Source organism: Battus philenor, unplaced genomic scaffold (assembly GCF_028537555.1).
Source record: "Battus philenor isolate CCGP_79_NKW_IND1 unplaced genomic scaffold, ilBatPhil1.0.hap1 SCAF_20, whole genome shotgun sequence".
Lineage (NCBI taxonomy): Eukaryota > Metazoa > Arthropoda > Insecta > Lepidoptera > Papilionidae > Battus > Battus philenor.
In genome coordinates this window covers 2,850,812-2,873,781 of record NW_027181683.1, presented here as the reverse complement: position 1 = coordinate 2,873,781, position 22,970 = coordinate 2,850,812, and the positions used below count along the sequence as shown (strand labels likewise).

Here is a 22,970-nt window from a genome sequence, read left to right as displayed (position 1 = left end):
TTGTTTGCCGATTGTTTAATACCGAATAAAATAGGAATAGGTTTACGATTTTTTATAAACTGTACAAACAGAAGGAAATTCAATATATATATATATATATATATATATATATATATATATATATATATTACCTTTAACTTAATGAGGTATGATTGTCCACGGTCGGTACAATTTTAACAGTTTCGTTCGGAAACGTCTTTTGTTCTGTAACAACTAGAACCGATTTTAAATTTTGAGCATTAGTTAATTCTAGTTTTAACAAAGGCATTTAGTAAAAATTAGTTCTAATTTTAACTGTAACATATGTACAATGAATTTTCATTGTCACTTTCACCAGTGCGTATATATACGCGATAACGTATTAAAATGAAATATTAATATTATAATAGCACTAATATTGATAAACTATTATGTTACTTGGATGCTCTTTGTTGGTAATTGAATTTATAACATAAAATATAGAAATTGATTTACTAGTATCAAAATTGTTTAGTCGCTATATGCACCCATTTCATTCATTTTTTTTTACTTTTCAACAATTTAACACTCAAGTAAAAAAATCAATATCAAGCCGCTTTTTTCACATTTCAATACGATGCAAATGGGTTTCAGGTGCTAATACCTAATGTAGTAACATTACCCGGTAAAATATAAATAAAAATTGCAATCAAAATTTTGAGCAAGACGATTAATAAATAATATAATACCTTCTACATTTAGTAGTATTTATAAACAATGCTTAATATATTCAAAAATAGTAATATAGTTTGCTTTGGTATTATTTACGTTTGGTTGTATAAAATTTTAAACCTGACAAAGATATTACTATTCAGAGAAAATGTAACCACTGTAAAATAATTTTAAATGTCCCGATATTTTGACACAAATATAAAATGTCAAAATTAATATAATAATACTTTTCACTCTATAAAAGCATACCTATACTTTGGCAATATTAAGTACAAACCACCAAATACATTAACAATATATTACTCTTATATATATAGAGCAGAAGTATAAATGTCAAAGTCTATAAAGTCACTATATGGGAGCAAAGATCGAAAAGACAACACATGTCTTATCATAAAAATGCATTATTTTATTAAAAATATACCACTCCAACTATAGTAAAACACGTGCTGTGCGTACTAGGCTCATACTTACAGTATAATGCTACCGAAACCGCTGTACCGTGCCTTGGGAAAGAGCGGGGGGTTGGGAAAAAAGAACATGCGCCGCCTCCGCAAGCTTTAATACCGGACTGACCACAGTGGTGGATGCTCATTCCGTCTCGCCGCGGTACAGCGGTTTTGGTAACACTATAAGTTATACATAAAGGTTTAACCGCAATAGCAATCCACAATGACGCGCCCGAGAAATATATAACTCAAATGTTAACGCACTGAACTTAGAATACGCTCCAAACTCGTTAATATTTGTCTAAAAAGTCAAGGTATTCCATAATATACAAAAAATTAGTAAACACGTTAAAAGATAAAGAAATTAATTGTTTTTAATTTCAGACTTTTATTGATTAATTTTAATTACGTCATAACAAAAATGTGGCTTTTTGGCATGTTTATCGTAATATTTCACGAGGATGCAGAAATTGTAACTAACGTGTCAAGAATGGGAGGTGTTTAGTAAAGTGAAATAATACAGTGCACATAAAATGATAAACACCGTTGTAAGGTGTTAAACCTTTATAAAAGGCACATAAATACAAATAATGCGTAAGACTTCAGAGGGTTTTTCTTTCATCAAACTTAATTAAAAATAATTATATATTCAAATTGCGGTTAAGGAATATTCAAACATCAGTTATTACGGCTATAGAAAGTTTTTGGTTTTAACGTTGTACTGATCTAGAAGAACCTTAGGACCTTATAATTCTGGAGTAAAGATTTTGGACTGGCAAGCGTGGATAGACGGCCTTGTTAACGTCGTACGAAGACATTTGGATACAGGATGCTTCCTACCGGTATTATTGAAAATTTATGAAAGATGCGTAAATGACAATGATTGTATTGATTTAAACGTCACTCTGTGTTTGGAGCGAACTATAATCTTGTATTAATAAGCTAATAAAAAAGGAGGGAGAGAAGAGCGCGTCCTCGTGGATGACACTACCTTATATTCCGTTGGTGGGCAAGTCCATTGCTTTATGCGACTTTACAAAGACTCGTCGAACCTCTCTGACCTTGTCGCCCGCATGAGGTCCAACGGATCGAGAATCTGAGTTCTAGTCCCACGTCGTCCTTTAGAGAATTGACTCTTAATGTCGTATTTCTCCATCCAATTCCGCAATGTTTTCCGTGGGACGCCGTACTTGTTAGAAGCTGCGTAAACACTGTACCCCTTCTTGACGGCAATGAGCGCGTCGCGCAGATGCTGCGACGAGTACTGCTTGTAAGACTTCTCCTGGAACACGTCCGTCTCGATGTTGACGATGGCGTTGGGTCGGCGGCCGACGATGCGCGGCCTCGCGTGTATGTTCAGCGGTATGCCGTGATCCATATCGATAAAGTGACGCGTCACAATTTCCGTCGACGTCCGCACACCTGCAACAAGCGAGGAGAAGAAACGGCCCTTTAGCTGTGTTACATCGCAATACTAACGTTATTTCCACGCTGGCAACACTCGTGCTGTCAGTCTGACGGGGCGTTTCTTTTCCTGGCTTCCTACGGGAGGTGGGTACGGGTTTGCGAGGTCGTGTAAAAAGCGAGGAAAAGCCGCACTCGGTTTTAACATGTATAAGATAAAAATATAATATATGTCGCAAAAGTGCACACTGGTTTCGTGGTGGGTATCTTTTTTCTGTTGTAAAACATGGAAAAAGGTTTTATATGCACGTATGCGCGCACTTGCATGCAATATATTGGTATGCATATAATTATATTAATTGTAATTTTATATAAATACGGTGTGGAAATGACCATAAATAGGAGCAAGGATAATAATAGCAAATAGGGTGGTGTGCGTTCGAACAAAAAGATTAAAATTACATAGTTTATGTTTATTAACTTCCGTAACAAAGCAAAAAATGGTACAATCATTATAATTGTAATAACTCTAATAATTTATAATCGGGCGGACGTCTGAACTGCACGTACATATTTACGCATATATAAAATATTCATGGATCGACAAAAGCGTTTTGTATAGTAAAATTGTTAAAATTAACAATTTCACAATTAAATAACTATTTTGAGGGATTAAAATTTATTTATTTCAAATGACAGCTTCAACAGCACAGAATAAATATTATATAATTTTAATTTCATTAAAAAAAATAATAGCCATTATCGGAATCTATATAATGAACAAATGTTTCTTTAAAATTGCCTATAATATTCATCTTTTGAAATAGAACAGTTGATTTCATCAAATTGTCCTAAAACAGTAGAAAATCTATTAAATACGGTGAAACGCAATGTAAACCAACATAATACTGCATACAACACTGATATAGTATATATCTACATAGCAACTTACATCTATTTATGTATAAATACACTAAGTAGGCACTTCTTGGATTGCGAGCGACTGGCATGGACCTGACTGTGGCAACCCTAAATTTAACGCTAAGGCGTCCATCCTGTCTGCTCCTATCATCTCACGTCCTAAGGATAAACGTCGATTAGATCACAATCTATCCACACACAATCGAAAACCATCCTAATTTCTAAGATTATAAATTGTTTCTTTAAGTTTTAAAACTTTAATAATTAAGTAAACAATTTTTAAATTTACAACCATAGAAATAAAGTCTAATTTTCAGAAACATAAATGAAACTTCTGTTTTTGTTAATTGTATCAATTTTGCTTTATAATAGCCTTAAATTGTAAGTATGACTGTTAAGTCTGTTTGAAAAAAATTGAATAATTTTTATTCATACCATACATCGTATTCCTTTTAAAAATTTATTAGAAAAAGGCATTTGAATTAAAATTATTTGAATTAACATTATATAGTGATATATAAACATATATATAGTACGTAATTGTATATATATATACTTAAATTCCATTAATTGGCAACAAACTTCAACGTAATATTTATATGTCAGTCTCCAATTAAGTTGTAAGGTCCCATTGGCTTTTACTATTCGATCCTATACTAAATCATTCGGTTGCCACTGGCTGAATGCCGATTTTCATAACGCCAGGTCCAATGCGCGCCCCCTGAACGTAAACGAGAATGTTTTCAAGGCCCCCGAAGGCACTAACGCGTTTAAATAATACATCTTAGGAACAACACACATAGTGAACGGCCCTTACGAAACAGCGATCGACAATTTAGTGCCAGAAATTATAAATTAAACAATATCCATTTGAACACTTGCACTATACAATAATACTTTAAATATATCTTTACACAAAGTAAACCGATATTTATAAATATCTACATAAACGTCAAACCTTCTGTATGTAGCTATCTATAGATTGGCAATAACAATGTCCTTTCTTTTTTTAAGAAATAGGACAATAAGATATACAATACACAAAGTGTGGAGTGATAAACATACCCAGAGCAAAGAGGTAAGGCTTTCATGGTGAGTTCAGTGAAGAAAATAAATTTATATCTTTACCAATCTTATTAATTGCACGTTGTCCAATCCGCAGTCGACCGCCCATCGTTGGACCAATTTCGTTTAAAGCAAAATTAATTATACTATAGTAAAACCGAAACTGCTGTACCGCGCCTTAGGTTAACGCGCGACGTGAAGGGGAGGAGTATCGGTCGCTGTTTTCTAAATTTTTAGTTGATAAATTGCCGCTATTACTTAGTCTTTTAGCAGTATCCCGTATTCTACGCGAATATTATTGTAATATTTGCAAATAGTCACTTTTATATTCAAAACGTTCCCTATATAGTTTTCCTGTAAATTAATAGACCGCTTTCAAATTACAGTCTTAAAATCACGAGATAACACAAGATCCATCTTTTTATATTTATCTCATGTGCGTCTGACATAGTCCAGTGTCCCAAACATATAAATATAACCCCAGTTACCGCCGCCAGCGTTCACGGCTGACTGACGGAACGCAGAGGCCGATACTCTCCCTGTCTCGCCCCGCGCGTACCTAAGGCGCGGTACAGAGGTTTCAGTAGCTTTCATTATTACTAAAACAACGTTCCACGGAGACAAGGGATAAATCGCTACTAATTAAGTACATATTCTTAAAAACAAATAAATTATCACTAAGTTTAAGCCGTTAAGAATAAGTATCGAAATATGGGATTACCAGAAATCAGTTCTTTGGGTGTATATTTACAAAAAAAAGATTGCTTATTATAGAATGCAATTATTCATCAAAAAAAAATCGTGGGATATAAACGATGGAGAGAGAAGGAAATACATACTTTTAATTTATCCGTTAATAACTCAATGAAGCCGCTTCCGTAGTTTCTTAGCAGAAATAACTTAGTATAAATATACATCCGAAGATACAATCTCTGGTGATGACAGTTGCTTAAATTTTTAAAATTTTGGCTATTTTAAAATGAACCCATTAACATCTTCGCAGATAATTAATTGTTTACATCTAATTATACGGGCAACTCTAAAATGAGTGGCCGCTTGGCTCAATACAGCGACCGCGATCACCGACTTATCATAAATTTACCGCTAAAATTTCATTTTCAAGTCTTTCATTTATCTTTGGACGCCGTCCCAAAGGACATACGATTGTATAAAGGCCAATATTTTCACAATAATTACCTATTTATAATTCGACTAATAATCTACAATCAACATAACAAATAAAACGGTAGGTAGAAATAAATAAAATAACATTAATCCTCGACGCGATTTAAGTACCGAATCGGTAAAAACTGATGTTGACATAATGAGATACAACTACGTAAATCTCCTATAACAATAACACACGAGGTGTTTCTAATCTTTAAACAAAAAAAAAACACAAAAGAATCTTTGGGAATAATATTGCAAGTGATAGGAAATATTTAAAAATAAATAAACTTTTTTTTTCTTCAATGTTTAAATAGACCGTTTTAGAACTCATTGGTATCAATTTGATATATACAGGTTGACTCATTTAATATGAACTTTATAATAGGCTTCACACAGTATCACATTGGCTCAAAATGGATGAACTCTTTTTTTTATTTTAAAATTTTTGACACATTTTCACATTGTTCTGTGACTGTCAAATCTTATTTTGTTAAAATTTAAAATTTCTCTTTCTAGCGACGTTTGACTCATAGTGGTAATAGATACCAAAAATCTAAAACTTAAACCTGACATAACTATCTAAGTGTATACAGGGTGTTTGAAACAGGTGTAAAACTTTAATGAGGTGAATGTACAGCTTGTTGTCAATTATTTAATGACACAACCTATCCAGAAATCAAGAAATCAATGGTTTCATAAATAATAAACAAGGTAACAATAGTATACAGACACATTTAAATAAATTTTGCATGTTTGTATCGCCAGAAGTTATTGGCATTTTAAAAGAAAAAATATTTATCATATTTCAGAGTTGTCATTTTATAGCCTGAACGATCTGTACGATCCTTTTTAATATTTAATAATAGTTGTCAAAAGAATATTTTTAAAAATCATAGTTTAACTAAAATAGCAAATTATTTAAATTTTGGTTTGCATGGAATTGGGTTGCCACTATTTAAAATGAATATAACTATATGCAAACATTTTCTTGTTTGTAAAAATAACAAATCATTTTACAATCCTGTACGAAGGTTTAGAGCCTTAACAATAATATTTATAGAAACGATAGCACAGTAATCAATATTTTAAGCCCTGATACTGGTTGTCTTAAAAAGAAAACAATTTAAACAGGATTTTAATTCTTTAACCTCAGAAAATGGCGTGAAATAACATTTATTTTTCATACAAATTTGGTACCAGTCATAGCCACTTTGAGCCAAACTTCATAACTGTTAATAGCTTCTAGTTATGTGGAGAGAGAAAGACCTGAACGATTTGTATTTTAATAAAATAACGAAGATATGACGCTCAGGAGTTCTTGCAAAATTTCGATTTTATAGTTATTGTTTTTAAAAATCAGTTCATATTAGAGCCAACGTGAAAACAAGCCACAACGTTCAAGAGTATGCTGTACAATCTTTGCTTATTCTTTGGCAGTTATTTCTGGTCATACTCTCCAGGTATAATTTTGTAAACTCCGTCGTAAGCTATTCGTGGAGAGACATGTTAAGAGCGGTGTTGCCATCCTCTGAATTATTTTCCGCCGCGTCAGCGCTTTTCTCCTCAACCCTGGCTTCGTCTTCGCTAGACGCTTGACCGCCGGTAAAGGATAGAAAGTGTTTGCCAAAGTCTAGTTCGCTATCAAAAGCAGGAGCATCTTCTGTACCGCTCTTCTCGCCGTAGCTCTGACTGTCGGCAGCCGAATTCGGGTAGCCGTCATAGCTTTTATATTCTCGTTGTTTTTTACTGTTTTCAACAAACTGTTTTAGCTGCTGTGGCATCGGGAACGATGATTTAATGTGGCATCTCTTCATCCAGTTTCGGAGGGATTTGCGCGGCACTTTATGAGTTTGGGCAGCTCTGTAACAACAAACATAACTCTTAACAAATCTCCCATGACACTAATCTATCCGATAATACATTTCTAATTTTTACCTTCATCTACACTTAAATCTAAGAAACATTTTTAATTTTATTTAAAAAAAGCATTGATTATTTTTTTCAATAAATATAAATATAAGATGAGCTTACCTATAAATACTTCCTCCTTTCTTCACATCCATCAGAGCTGCCCACATTGCCTCATTAGAGTATCGCCTATTGGGATTAAATTTACCCATCATCACCCTTTCCAAATCTTTCCGCGAAAGTCCGGACGAGCTGACTTCTTTACCTTCCAGAAATTGGTCCAGATCAGATTTTAACACCGTATCACCAATGTCCATGTTTTTATCTTTAAAAATGGGTGGACGTCCTCGCCTACGGATTTGCGGTTTATCCCCGACTTTCGAGTAGATATCTTTACTGGCAACATCGGTCTTCAATTTGGGTATGAGTTCGACTTCAGACTTTTGACTTTTTATGTCCGTTTTCGATTTTTTGGTTTGATTAGCTTTTAACAAGGAGACTTCCAGCTCGCCGTTCTGTTCCAGCCACGATTTATAAAAATCATTCTCCGCGTTCTTCTGCACGTATGCGTCATCGGACGCCATGCTGTTAGTGTTGAGGCCGTATTTAGAGAATTCGTTTTGTATTTCCGTCGCATTCATTTTGGACAGTCTGCTTATGTATTCGGAGTTCGCTTTGGATAAGTTTTGCAATTTAGTCTGAAACAACAGTTCGCTTTCTGGCTTCACTCGAATGTAAGAATGTCTTCGACCTGAAATAGGGATGAATAGTTTGAAAAATATAAAATTAAGTGAACCATGAATGTCCTTTGAAATATATAGTAATGTTGACAAATGACATGTCTGTAAGATAGAAAATTAATGCATCGATTTTACGACCAAACCATTTTGAAATAACAAAAACATTCATGGTTCAATTTCTACTAAAAAATTCTACCAATTTGGTAATATTTGAAAATGGCCTACCTTACAGACATTCATTGTTCATATTTTTACAATGTCCATTCACAATATGATCTTCGCTTTATACTCTATGGTTCTCACACACAATGCAAACGATATATTTTCACGATGGCTACGCGAGTACATTTTAAAAAGTATATATAAACGTCTTCAAAGAACAGAAAATGTAAATGTGTAACTTAAAAAAGCAAGTGACATAAGTGAAGTCACATTGCAAACAAACATTGAAAATATTTGTAAAAAAATAAAACTTAGAACGAAAATTATAATGTAAATTGAGATAAATTTCAGTCTTACCTGATGTTTGGCCTAAACTGCTTCCCGGCTTTCCAGATTCTTCCTCCTAGAATAAATATCGTTTTATTAGCAAATTTAATGAAACAAGTGGTAGAAGCAATTGGAACCACCATTAAGAGACAAGATAAGTTTTAAAACAAATGTATATAATATAAATGCCTGCATTTATTTTTACAGTAAAGAAAAGAATAGCCAAAGACGAGAAAACTGTGTCTGTGCCTGTAATTTTTATTTAAGAGAATATTTAGGTGCAAAAGGCAATTCAATAATAGACTACGCGATAAGAAAATTCTACCCATATTATTTAATTCTACCTATATCACAATATCTCTGGAACCATAAGGAACCAGTCTTGAAATTTGGTAGGAATAATCTATTTGCCAAGTAGTCAGGCTACGAACGGATTTTACCAAATCTGGCAATGGAGTTGAGAAGCGTTTTTTCAGTTCTACAAGAGGACACACGTTATTACATAGAGAGGTACAAGTACAAGAAATAATCAGTACATTTTTATTGAGTGTACCTAAAGGAAAATTCGTTAATACCTGGTAACAAAAATTTGTCATAAAGGAAGCTAATAAATTTAAAATTGATAACCAGGAACTTTTAAACATAAGTAGACAGAAATGTTGGTAGATCTTTTTTGCAAGATTGTTTGTAGATCACCACGGTGATTAATATTGTTCATATATCATCAATACTGTGCGAATTGTCATCCAGTTTATACAACGCCACATTTGTAACTTTTGCTAATGTGATTAAATATTAAAGTTGAATTTGAATATTATAGTTCAAAAACTCACCTCATTATATTCTATGTTATCATTGTCTAGTTCTCCGTAATAAAGTCCGTCTTCTTCTACCGTCTCCTCTTTGACCTCGGGGTTCCGTTCTCTGTCCTCAGACTTCCGCTTTTTGGTGCCATTTGTTGTTGTTGTGCTCGTTTGGTTGCTACTGTTGTTGGTGATTGGCTTATGTTGTGTTGTTGGACCTGCCGAAAATCAGTTGATAGGTAAGATTTTCTGAAAAGGTTCCGCACATTATCTAAAACTATTTACATTAGCATGTCACACCAATATCTTCTTATTTATATATAATTATTTATCTATGGTTCTTAATTTGTTCATGTAACACAATGGTTTTTGAATATCAAGTGAAAATTGGGAATGGCCTTTGTCTTAACTTTAATTTGGCCTGGATGCCTAGTTTAATAAATCGACTAGAGAATAATAAAGGACATTTACAGACAATAGTCATTAGAAGCTTCTCGACTAAATACAATACTACGTCTTGCTTAACAATCGTGACGTGTAAGGTTTTTTTTGCATAAATTGTTATTTTTTTTATCATTTTTTATCTTAATTGGCAGAAAGTAAGATATGCAAAAAAAAAACATTTATACTAGCATATTGTAGAAATTAATATCGTGAAATCTAAGATTTTCAATTACTGTTAAGTTTTTCAATTGTTAGGCAAAATATTATAAATATCGGCCCGAGAATGGGAGCTGAATTTTAATATTTAAATTTGAACTATGGTGAGGAAAGCATAGGCAGTATTGAAACTGACCGTTGGTGGTAGGTTCCCTGTGTGCATTGGCAACCAACGCTTCACTGGCCACTGTGAAGTCCTTGTTGTCAGAAGTTGGGCCCAACTCTGAGCTCAGACCCGTGTTGTCGCTCGAACATAGTCCTGTGAATGTTTTAAAAACACAGTCACAACAGTGAAATCTTCTGAAACGACGTAATCTTCAAGAAGCTCTTATCTCTTGATTTTTAACTTGCCCTATGGGGCCTAATGATCTAAAGAAGTTTTCATTAATTATTAAACATAGAACGACTAATAAATAGACGGGCGCTGGGGAGTCCTGTTTATGGAGATGATGTCCACCCACAAGATGGATAGACGACCTTGTTAAGACTATCAGAAGACGCTGAACGCAGGATGCTTCCAAACGGTCCTATCTGAAATCTATTAGGGAGACCTCTGTCCACCAGTAAACTTTCTGCGGTTGAAATGAGAGTAATGAAATATGAAGATATCCAAAGTTCTTCCTACTAAACCCCAAGCTAATATAGGTTATGATAAATGTATCTTTTAGTGTAGTCATTGTATTGATTTGAGCCACATGAAAATATTGATAAGGAGTGATAGAGATATATAATGCAGAGATAAGACTTAGGTTCTGTAGTTAAAAGTAGTACTTATAAAAACCTGTCAAGTAAGTCAAGAGTGATTAGGTATCTTCTATGCAACCATGTACTAATGTAGACCTTGTCATCGCTTAAGAGATCAAATGCTTTGCCCATAATCAATAAAAAAACCGCTTGCCGCAGACAGTACTCACCTCTTATCTGCAGAGCCTCAGCAGACTTCAGCAAGCTGGGCAGCTCCTCCTGGGTCACATTCACCTCGCCCTTATACATGAAGTCCACCAGGGCCTGCATTTCGCTGAACCTGGTAAACGTGTACAATCATGATAAAATTTTGCTACATAAAATCATAATAAATTAAATCAGTTCCAGTAAATAAAATCATAGTAAAATAACTGAACTACCGTGACGTACTATTTTGTCTCTATGTAGAGCATCATTATTATTTGCGGGCTTAAACACTTACCACCACTAGTTATTTATTAAAAATTCCGCAATAATACGGCCTCAGTATAACACCATCAATGTACACCATCGTGTAAAAACGTACATGAATGGATATGGTGTCAGGATATTCAATTTATTATCTTGGTAAAATTCTAAATGACTTATTTTTGTCATGGCAATGATATTTTTGGAGTTCTACCGTCCAAACCATCACAACCTTCCTTTAATTTGTGTTAATAAAACTACAGGATCGCTTTCGAAAATGTGTCGTAGTGTATTTTGTACTTGACTCAACCATGTTACGATAAATATAATTAAAAAGGTCATTGACCTATTTAGACATGCATCATCATGTTAATGATGGACCACTGCAAGGCATAGAACTACCTTCAAGATCGCTACCACGACCGGTGCGCTGCCCGCATCCAGCGTCTCCCCGCAACCTGGATTATGTCGTCGATTCACCTAGTGGAAGCTCTACTCACGCTGCGTCTACTAGCTCGTGGAGGCCACTAAAGAATCAAGGGTCGATGGCGTAAATACTCACCTCATGTCCCTCATGAGGACAATGGGATGCTTGCAAGGGTTCTGGAGCAGTAGTCTCTCGAGATACGCCGAGCACGCGGACAAGACCAGCTTGTGGCAGCGCAGTTGGCGAGACTCGCAGGCCAGCGTCACGTCTGCGAACTGCTCCGTCAGCAGCAGTCGCGGGAACACCGACTGAGGGCACGAATTCACAAAGTTCACACCACCATACAGATTTAATTATCACATTATAATTTTTAACAACATATATACCTAGTTTAACTTCATTTTAAATTATTAATATCAACTTATACTCTCACTCAAACCAGATTGATTTGTTATGGTATCTTCTTTAGCTAAATAAATAATTTAAAAAATGTATATATATTTATTCATACAAATTACTCTCCAATTTGCATCGTTCTGTTGTGTATGCCAAGAGAAGAATGCTAGTGTGCTCAATTTGATACAAACTAGAATCAAATCGAGCTCCCTCACAATGACATACTTATAATGACTACGTGTTTTAAATAGCCTCTGTCCTGAGAAAAGCCCAGAACAAACTCAGAGGGGTTTTTTTCTGTGATCACTTTCCAAAAATGCCATTAAAAAGTGTTTAGAGCAGTTCGTTATAGGCGTATAAAGAATCATTTACACTTATTACGATTTTTACTAGTTTTTTTTTTACCAGCGAGCAAACAGCATTTATTTGCTAGAAACAAAATAATCTTTCTCTTTCTAATTTGGAATCATAGACGTTTTTTTTTCTTTCTAGGATATATCGGTTTCATTTTCTTCTACAATCGCATAACTCTTCCTTTATCAAGTAAAACATGAATGGTGTATTCACTTATTTCACACCGCGTCAGAAGGTAACGTTGATTATTTTTTCGGCAATAATCCTTATTACGCCAGATAACTTGCGCTAAGATATGAGTCACGAAAATTGCGGTACAGTGACCCTGACAAGTTTCTGTTGGCGGTTTCAAATTCGTAGATATTGCGTGCGAGTGAAGATTATGAAAGGTAAGGACGCGTGTAAATACGCGTAACTCGTGTCTGTGTTCAGCGCACTCGAGGCGCTATCGTTCGTATCTTTGACCACTATCGCTAGAGTATTCCCTTTATGAAAATGATCACTCATCGACGCTAACTGGCCGACAATAAATGAGACATTAACGTATTCAATTATTCATGATCATTTAATATCAGTATCCATGTCAATTATAAGCATATTAAATATCCATATATAGATTTACTTCGCTTTACTTACACTTCTAAAATTTATACACATCGTCCTGGTCACCCGTATATATATATACGCTATATGTCATAAGTAAAAATTTCGATTTTTAAATGAAACGTGCTCGTTAGTTTCTTCATGCACATATATTCTTTCACCGCTGTTTTATAGCCCCCGCTTTTGGAGGCCTCTCCTGCAACCCTAGCTTATTGTAGGAAAGTTCTTTTAAAGGAGGAACGAACTTTAACAATTGTTATTCCTATTATAATTATAATCACGTAATAGTGTATATACATGAAAATTAATTTATAGAGCTACCGCTCGTCACGTCTTAATTTAATACCGAGGCCTTTACCCCCTATTTCATTGGTCTTTCTATATGTCTGCTAATACTTTGTAAAAGATTCTAACAAATAAATATCAAAATTACGCCGAAAATATTATTATTTGACAGTTCGCTGTTAACTTGACGTATTTGACAGTTAACATTGAACTGAAATTAATTTACATCTTTCACATTTAATCAATTAAAGCAATCACTATAAAGTAGGTTACGTAAATTTATTTTTTCTAATAGAATGGAACAAGCCAATAACATCTCGCTTTGTCTTTGGGGAAAGCTAGTAAAATAAATTTTACATGTAAATATACATAAAACTACTCACCTGTAAATTGGTGTGGTAAGAGTTCCATCTCACGCAGAACTGTTGCGGGGGAAGCGCCATCTTGTTTCACACTTTCCTCACTTTAAACTTAAATCTCATTAAAACATATCTATCTAAATACTTATATATCTTTGGCCGACGCTCTCTCAGTCATTACTATATTAATTGCACTGACATTAGTTTAAAAAAATTGCACAGGATTATATTTAATTACAATATAAACAAACACGCGAAACGTCCACAAAATTGTTCTTTATCACAGCTCTATATATAAGTAGAAATATTAAGTACAAGGTATACTCGTTTGGTTTTGTATTTTATAAGAAACTTTACGACTAGACTGTATATATTTTGTATGTAGGATACTGGAACTCACAAATTTAGTTTACGTTTTGATACCTGCAACAAAACATATAATTTTATTTATTTGTTTACAAGGAATAACAAAAAACAAGATAAAAAAACAGTAAACAAGTTTCAAAAATGCAAATCGATGTAGTAAAAAAAATTAAAAATAATTCACTATGGCACACCAAATGATTTAATAATGAATAAACATTAGATATTATTAAATACAATAAAATACATTGTAACTGGTTATAAGTGTAAAAGTTTCAAAAGAGTGCATAGCTCAGATGGTTTCAGAAATAATAAATAACGTAACGATAACATAAATATTAATAAAAAGTAAATTCAAAATTAGAAATACTTCATTATAAAATTAATTATTATTTACTACTGCAGATTTTGTACTACCAGAATATATTAGACAGTCGCATTTATTAAAAAATTAAATTAGAAATTATTCTAAAAATATCAAAAAATGTAAAATTAATTAATGTTAATATATAATTATACCAGATTTTTATTTAATTAATAAGGTTAAATATTTTAAAATGTTGAAATCTAAATCTTGACTTAAGAACGTAAAATTTTCAAATATGAAGTACGATTCACAAAATCCAACGGAGTAGAACATCGATTTTATTTATTTTCGGCCAGTACAAGTTTATTGCAAAACATTTTCGTCATCAGTGGGCGGGCACGTTATAAAACCTCTTACTCCTTGACCGAGAGTGGAAACTTTTGGCGCGCATCGAAGGGAGACGGCTGGCTGGAAATTTTTCCAGAAGCCATAACGAACAAAAAAGAGTTTGAACATAAAAATCAATAACGGAGCGAAGGGGAGCCGGTTGACCCTAAGCGCGGGATCCCCCGCCTTCGGCGTGTTGCTGTTATATATACGTTCGATGTATGGCTTCCAATTTACATTATATCTTGTCTATGATATCGCTGGGTTTGAATTATTATTCTCTTTATACATCATATATCACATTTTAATTTAAGATATAAAAAACTTATTATTATTGCGTGTTAATTACATTAAGAATACCTCTCAATGATTAAATTCTTTAAAATAAATGATTTCCAAAATGATCATCGCCTGCCTTTAGTCGCAGGAGCTAGATATCATTTTCCAGGCGTTTTACATCGTCCACGAAATTTAGGTGTCGAACGAAGCCTGAAATCGTCCCCTAAGCCACGCGTTTTTCTTGCAACTTTCTTGATACTACATAAATTGTGTTACATATACCAACTTGTTATAAGAATGACTCATATTTTATTAGCAAAAATCATTGCTGTTATTGCGAAAATAAGTCAATAAGCTTAAGTTCCTAAATGAAAAACTGCAAATTTCAACCGTCAAGCTTAATTAAAAAATAAATACTTAACGAAATATTTTTACGTAATTTGTGTTACTAATGATTAATTAATCTTGATACTTATTGACATTTTGTTGCATTATTTTTTTAATTAATATCGGAAAATTATGTCAATTTAAAACTTAACCAAAAAGTAGAGTTTCTGAATAAGCGGGTAGAAATAGGAAAAAAGTAGGGACAGATTTATTTATCACAAATTTAAAAGATCGCTTTTAACATACAGTGAATTATATCACTTTTTTTAGTCTACAGTCTACAATCTGAATTAAATTGCCTCAGACCTGTGAAAAACATACCAAAGAAACTCACCATTTTACAGTCCAAAAATATATATAAATATATAATATATATTAGATAATATGCAATTACATATATTTAAGAAACATTAAAACAGACTAAAGGCTAAGACGTGATTTAAGAGTATGTTATCTTCTACGAAGTCACTTAAAACGTAACCTGAACCATACAAACTATCTTTGACAATTTGTTTAATCTGTCAAGGTAAGCTTTGATCCAATTGTAAAAGTGCCAACTCGGTAAAATTTTTCTATAAAAATTATTAATTTAACTATGAAGGTTTTAAGGTTTTACGAAAACGGACTTTCAAAATAGATTATGAATCTATGGTTTAAATTATTTCAAAATCTTTTAATTCTGATCCCATATCGAACCCCTAAAGTTACAGACAGTATACAACAGAAACTTCTGAAGAATATTTTTTTATGATATCTTGTTTAACCTAACTTCCTTAATTTATATTTGAACTAAAAAAAAATCTTTCGGTATTAAGTTCGCCGTTATACATAAATTGTTACAAATATTAAATAAATAAATTAAGATGAGCTGTAAAATATAGGCATACAACGAAAGTCTACGCGGCCTATGGCATTTAGGTCATCTAATTACCACCGCAGTAACTATTTCTACCGCTAAGCAGTTTGGATAAATCTTTGGTTTAATCTGGTAAGAAAACTGCATCAAAAAATTTGTTCCATTTTGTGTCACGTGTAAACGCATTTTTAGCCAAAATTTCTATATAACTTCGCATTTTAAGCGGGATTTGCTTCGTATTGGAAAAACGCTATAAGTTCTCATCACTTCCTGCTGTAAAAAGTGAAATAACGTTGACGCTCCGTTACCCTCGGGCATTTAAATCTTTTTATCATTAATTGAACTCCATTGATACGTAATAAAACAGCTGGAAGCTATTTTGTATAGCACTGTAGAAGCTATTTAATATAAAAGCCGATATCATTGACTGATTCACCGGGTCTGTGAAAATGTTTTTATTGTTTAAGTAGAAGTATCCCCAAACATAGCCGTTTTAAAACCTAAATTAATCATAAAAATTATATTACTTATAAAACGTAAAGTTTGATTTATAAATAAAAAGAAATGCCTCATTAGCAAGATCTCAAGTTTCTTAACGAACCATGGAGACAGCTATGCTCAGGATTTTTCTACGAAATCGAATAAGGTGACCCGTAGCGAAACGAAAATAACTGACATAGCCTGATAAGTTGAGTTGACAGTAGGTAAACTATTTACATTAACATATTACCGCTAGAAACTTAAGGTTAAGGTAAGACGTTTACAAGATAAACAGAAGACTGTTAAAGTCATCAGACGCTAGATGCAGACGCCTCTTACCCCTTACCTTGTTGGAAATGTATTGGTTAGACCCATGTCCAGGAGTGGAATGAGAAGATTTAAATGATGGTTCAGGAGACTTGGTATGCAATAAGATCAAACTGTTAGTAATAATTCTCATGTAGCTTTGTCCAGTTGAATATATATATGTTAAAGCACTTGTAAAGCTAAAGCTAGACTTTGTGTATTGAAATATTTGACATTTTTATAATCTTAAGAAAATGATATAAAAATATACATTTTTATAATCCCTGACAATGCAATGATGGACGTTCAACAAACTTGTGTCAGCGTATTCAGTTAGTCACGGCGTACGTAATAAGTAAACACAATAGGGCCTCAGTACCCATCTCTCCGCTAATATTGTATAGCATTTAGTTTGTTTACAATCGTGATTCAATTACAATTACAGCTAAAAAACATAACATACTTATACCGGTCGTGTTAACACCTAATTACTTAATATACGCTACAACAAACGATGATTGAAAGTTGTTATTTTTTAAATAACTTCTTTGAACAAAAGTTTGCACAAAAACCTTGTTAAGGATGTCGAAAGACGCTGGAAGCAGTTGGTATGAAAGACATTTTCTGATCTCTATAGAAAAAGATAGCAACTGTTCCAATACACGATTTTTAATCACGTCATAGCGGTCAGATTCGTCGTCAGTTTTGTCCAATAATTTTTTGGTAAAGACTCATGTCTAACAGTCGTTGTCTTAGGACTGAAATGATAACAATGAACCAATGTTTTAAGGGCTTGATGAGTACAACTCCATGACTTGTTTCCTGCAGGACTGGGTCTCTTATCACACATTTAAAAACCAGTATGGAGGTCCTATGAGAAATATTTCCACGGAAAGTCATATCGATGGGAGATGATATTCACCGCACAAAACCAGATAAAAAAAAAACTTCTGTTACTCTCTAAAAACACAACTAAAGACAGATTTAAAAGCTTGCACGCTTGTATTAGAAAACCTACGTCGTCTAGAAGAACATTCTAGAAGAAATTAAACGATATAATAAAAAAGTAAATTAGATTTTTTCCCCCTTGTTTTATTTAATATATATATATATTTGTCATAGATTGAAGTTTTTGAGTGGCGAGCATGAGCTGGTATAGTATAGCATATGGTAGGTATAGCCGGTGTGGGGTAGGGCCCCCAGTACGTAAACCGACGACATATTAAAAGGTCGTTGGAAATCACTGGATGCCAGCAACGCAAGTCCACTCATAGCGGTAATCATTAGATAAAGCCTATGCATTGCAAATAATATTATAATATCTAACTTTATATATCCACCCTGTATAATATCCTGCGATGTTAACACGAGTTTTTAATGCGAAGTAATGTGGACTGTGTTTAATAATTAGATAGTGTTATCAATAGACTTTTTTTTCGCGTTAGATATGTTTTGCCAGAAGGCCGTTCAGGTAGATACAATCGTTGCACCTTGTTTTCTGCGAGCATGCAAAAGTATAATTATGTTGGTTTCAAACGCCGTGAAGCCTTAATTTTGAAATTACTTGAACTCAGCATTCGCAGAGCAGATGGCAATGTGTATATAAAAGCCTAGGCAAAACAACTTAATTTTTTTCAGTCAATTAAAAGTAGGCAGAGAAAAAGGTTATTGTAGTCAATCCTCAAGTAAGCTACCACCAGTTCTGAATGCTGATCAGCTGAGAAGACCCGAAAAGAAACAACAGCTGCTGCAAGTTCTAGACAGTTAGATCAGCTAAAAGCTCTTGAGTTCTATAAGATTTATTTAATATATACGTCTAATTTTATACTTAAAACCAAAACAGGTATATTTGAGATATCGTATGGAACTTTATTATATATATGTACACTCTCTAAACTTAATAAAATTGCTTTTAAATGAATACTGATACCGATGGCCGTTGGTCCGAAAAGTTCTCGAGTGTTGACACAAGCTGGTAGATGCGGTAAGGGTAAACCCCTCACTAGGAACATCAGCAACAAAGTTAAAGTCGGGGGAACTCGCTGGATACGAACGGCGTGAGACCAGTCAACGTGGCGGTCTTTGAGAGAAGCCTATGTCTTGATATCTAGTTCACGGACCCTTCCGCTCAGTACCGACGAAGCTGTAAAAGCCTTAGGGCTAACATCATTAACATCAACAGAAACAATACTATGCCTTGCAGTAGGCGCGTATCGGTTGAAGAGAAGAATAGAGACTTTTTAATTTATTTATTAGGCACACACAACAAGATACGGCCAAACTACAAAATCATTATTGTTTTAACAATAATGATAAATATAGACGGCAACGAAAAGTCTTTTAAAAAATTTGCTAAATATGTGCAACAAGCTAATAAATCTGTGTAAGCATTTAAAGAGACTCAGGGAGCGTCATAGCGATTCGCATCCCGTGTCGAATCAAATGACGAGATGTCGTCACGGTCGACGTCTCCCGGTGACGTCATCACTCGCAGTCTACAAAACAATGTTCAATTTTCATTTGCCTATGCGCAGGGAAAGAAACCGGAATCTATTCAAACACCGCAATCCGTACAAGGGGCGTAAGATGATTGCAAATAAAACCATCTATGTAAAAATTTTACTCGACAAATGTGTTGACGCATTTAAATTTCTTAACTAAAATAACAAAAAAAAAACAACACTTTTACAATTTAAAAGATTCGTCCGTACGTGTATCGCCAAGCATTACAGTGATAATTTAACAATATCAGATTTTTGTGTTTAAAATCGAAAAGTTAATTTTGTAAGTTGTCGTTTTCTTCATTTTTTAATTTATTACTTTGATACAGGCTATGTAATGTCAAAATATTAATGACAATTTGGATCGACACGTGATACGCCACGACACGGCGTATTAAAAAAAAAACAACTAAATAATTAAGTTATGAAAGGTATGGTAGCTGCGATCGCAAAAGAATGTTACGGATCCGCAACAGACGCCAAAAACGAGAAGCGCTCCAAACTCCCCATTTGGTGCGTTAAAAAAGGGAGGGCCGTATCTGTAGAGATACGAGTAAGTAAAAAAGAGTCCCGACGGTGGGGTCCGGAGTGCGTCGACCCTAGGGGCGCTCCCGAAATAGCGCGCGCGGGGGTCCTGGCCCACTCCTCGCGGTTATATTTGGCCGCGCGTTTTGTGCTTAGGAATATTTCTCGGAAGCGTCGAGGGCAATGGATTTATTCGGAATGTTTTCAGTGCACTATATATTTATAAATAAATTTAAACCTAGCCTTATGATATCTCTGCCACGTGTTCATTAATATAACTATATTTTTTAAACCGAAGAATAAATAAAAAACCGTTGAGATTATAAAACAATACATGATTCTATAGCACTCTCTAGTGGTGAAACATTTCATTTCACATACCTCATTATTGCAAGGTTCAAATAGGAGATAGATAACGAAGTTGAGAGAAAAATTTATGAAGAGTATAGAAGTAAAGATCATAGAGGTAAAAAAACCAATAATATGCCTTAACCGGCACACATAACTTAGATCTATTTGCAGATAACTGCTTTGATATGATGATGCTAAAGTCGGCTAGACTTTCCATCAGCACCGGTTTATTAGACATCGAGAAGATTCCGAAGTACGAAGGAAATTTTTAGTGGGTTAAAATCTAACATTTTAAGCGTACAAGATTTCTCTTGCATAACTAATAAAGTATATCGGCGATATTAAGAAGTTACTTTGTTTACAACCACAGTGCAGTATTTTAAAATTGCATAAGTCGACTGCATTTGTGACGCCGAACCAATCATTTAACGTAGGAAACTTACAAATGTATTTGATGACTAGTAACAAGTCATCTGTATCGTGATGTCATAGTAGACAATTGAAAAGGTATAAAACATGCAATATTTCTAAAAGGCAGTAAATACTACATTTATGTCTTCCAAAAAACGAAGGTCTTCTTGAAACTTACTATGTACTAGTTAGCATTTACAACTTCAACTTATTTGAGGTAGCAGAACGATTAAGGCGCTTAGACTTATTTACAGTGTAACTAAGTCATCTGTAACGTGACGTCACAGTAAATAAATAAAGGATTCCGTAAAGATACATTCTTCGTTAAAAGATGGCTCTAAAAGCTAGTAAATGCTAAAATTATATCAACCAAAATTATAAGTCTGTTGGACAGTGTTTTTGCCATTGAAACATACCAGTTAACTATTAAAATAATTAAGTTCTTTACGGTGTAACTAAGTCATCTGTAACGTGACGTCACAGTAAGTAAATGAGGATTCTATAAAGAAATAGTCTTCATTAAAAGATAACTGTAAAAGATGTGAAGCCTTTTCTGGCTGGCTTCAGATATAGACCAAAAACATAAATGTTCGTTACACAATTTTTTTTTGTTTAAAACATTGCTCTAACTTATTGGAGATAATGATTAAAGCGCTTGCTAAATATCTTTACAGTGTGACTAATTCCACACTTCATGTGACTGCATTTGAAAGCCCCCAAGTGTTTCGTGTTCCAATTCGAGGGTGCTCGACAGGGTCTGAATCGGACGCTATTATTGGAACAGACGCAAGCAGCCTTGAGAAGGGTATGTACCCTCATCTGTGACGTAAGGCAACAAAAGTCGTCATCCCACAGCCGGGGCGGTGTAAGCAAGGCGCGAGCGCGAAACAATAGCACACGGCGCGAGCTGATGTCATTACTGTACTCGTGTAACACGTACGTAACGATGCACTGTACATATTGTTTATTTATATTTTGTAATTCGTTCGTTAGATAGTCGATACATTGTAAACGAGGCGGGTTCCCACGCCGTGGGGCCTGATTAGCATTTCGTATCGGCTTGCTTCTTATTGTTTAACTACATTTTACTGTGGATCATATTTTCTTAAGAATTCTGTTTACACTGTAATAATTACGTTACAGTTTGAAGGTAAATTTACTGTACTAAATATACTAATAATGTCATTTGAACTGTGCGGTGTTGAGCATCTTATAATATATACAAAAACATTATGGCACCGTATTGTCATTTTATTATTGTCATTTATCATGTTGTTTAGTCTTTCAGCGGAAACTTCGATTTAATATTTATTTGACACTCTTTATACATATTCTCGTCTATTATTCCTCACTGCCTTAGGCCGAAGGTTGACCAACGTGCGGTACGTGGATGTCTCACTTCCAAGCCTCAATGACACGCATACAGTCACTTAAAAAGCAGAGAAGAAAGCAATGCTCTTTCTTTTCGAGATCGGAGATCGGATGCGGAGAATCGTAGACAAACAAAATTAACTAGCATAGGTCAATGGATTGAGCAAGTACAAGTCGCAGTGGGCAGGCCACATGGCACGCAGAACTTATGGCTGCTGGTGCTATGAGGTTCTGGAGTAGAGACCACAGGCTAACAGGACGTAAGACGTCTATCCAAGATGGACAGGTGACATTGTTAAAATCTTTGAAATACGTATTCCGCTTCCAACCGGTCCTTTTAGATACGGATGATAAAGGCTACATCTAGCAGTAGACGTGAAGCTAATACGAGGGCCAAACTGAAAGTTTTTAGAACTGGCAACTTAAAAGCATTATATTAAAAAAATAAGTTCAAATTTTGAAAATAGAACTCTTTACCAATAATATTGAGTATACATTTCATTCATTTGTCATTTGTTTTACGATTTGGCGGCAAATTGAAAATTGTCTGTGCACGTCAGAATGAATTTAA

The 22,970-nt window shown here is 34.1% G+C and overlaps 1 protein-coding gene across 5 annotated transcripts in view; it reads right to left on the bottom strand.

The window, feature by feature from the left end:
• LOC137922711 (protein bric-a-brac 2-like) overlaps positions 1-22,970 on the bottom strand; it is a 37,382-nt gene that overhangs the window by 7,995 nt on the left and 6,417 nt on the right. For 3 of the 5 annotated variants that reach the window (XM_068765744.1, XM_068765743.1, XM_068765745.1), the window contains exons 2-9: positions 13,900-14,298; positions 12,014-12,186; positions 11,214-11,323; positions 10,436-10,558; positions 9,670-9,857; positions 8,867-8,912; positions 7,731-8,358; positions 6,645-7,559 (exon numbers count right to left, since the gene is read on the bottom strand). In XM_068765744.1, the coding sequence (XP_068621845.1) occupies positions 7,187-7,559; positions 7,731-8,358; positions 8,867-8,912; positions 9,670-9,857; positions 10,436-10,558; positions 11,214-11,323; positions 12,014-12,186; positions 13,900-13,959 (1,701 nt within the window). In that variant the 5' untranslated portion in view covers positions 13,960-14,298 and the 3' untranslated portion in view covers positions 6,645-7,186. Of the gene's footprint in view, positions 1-2,146; positions 2,562-6,644; positions 7,560-7,730; positions 8,359-8,866; positions 8,913-9,669; positions 9,858-10,435; positions 10,559-11,213; positions 11,324-12,013; positions 12,187-13,899; positions 14,299-22,970 lie in introns of those variants that run through there. The other 2 variants (XM_068765746.1, XM_068765747.1) reach the window with 2 other exon arrangements.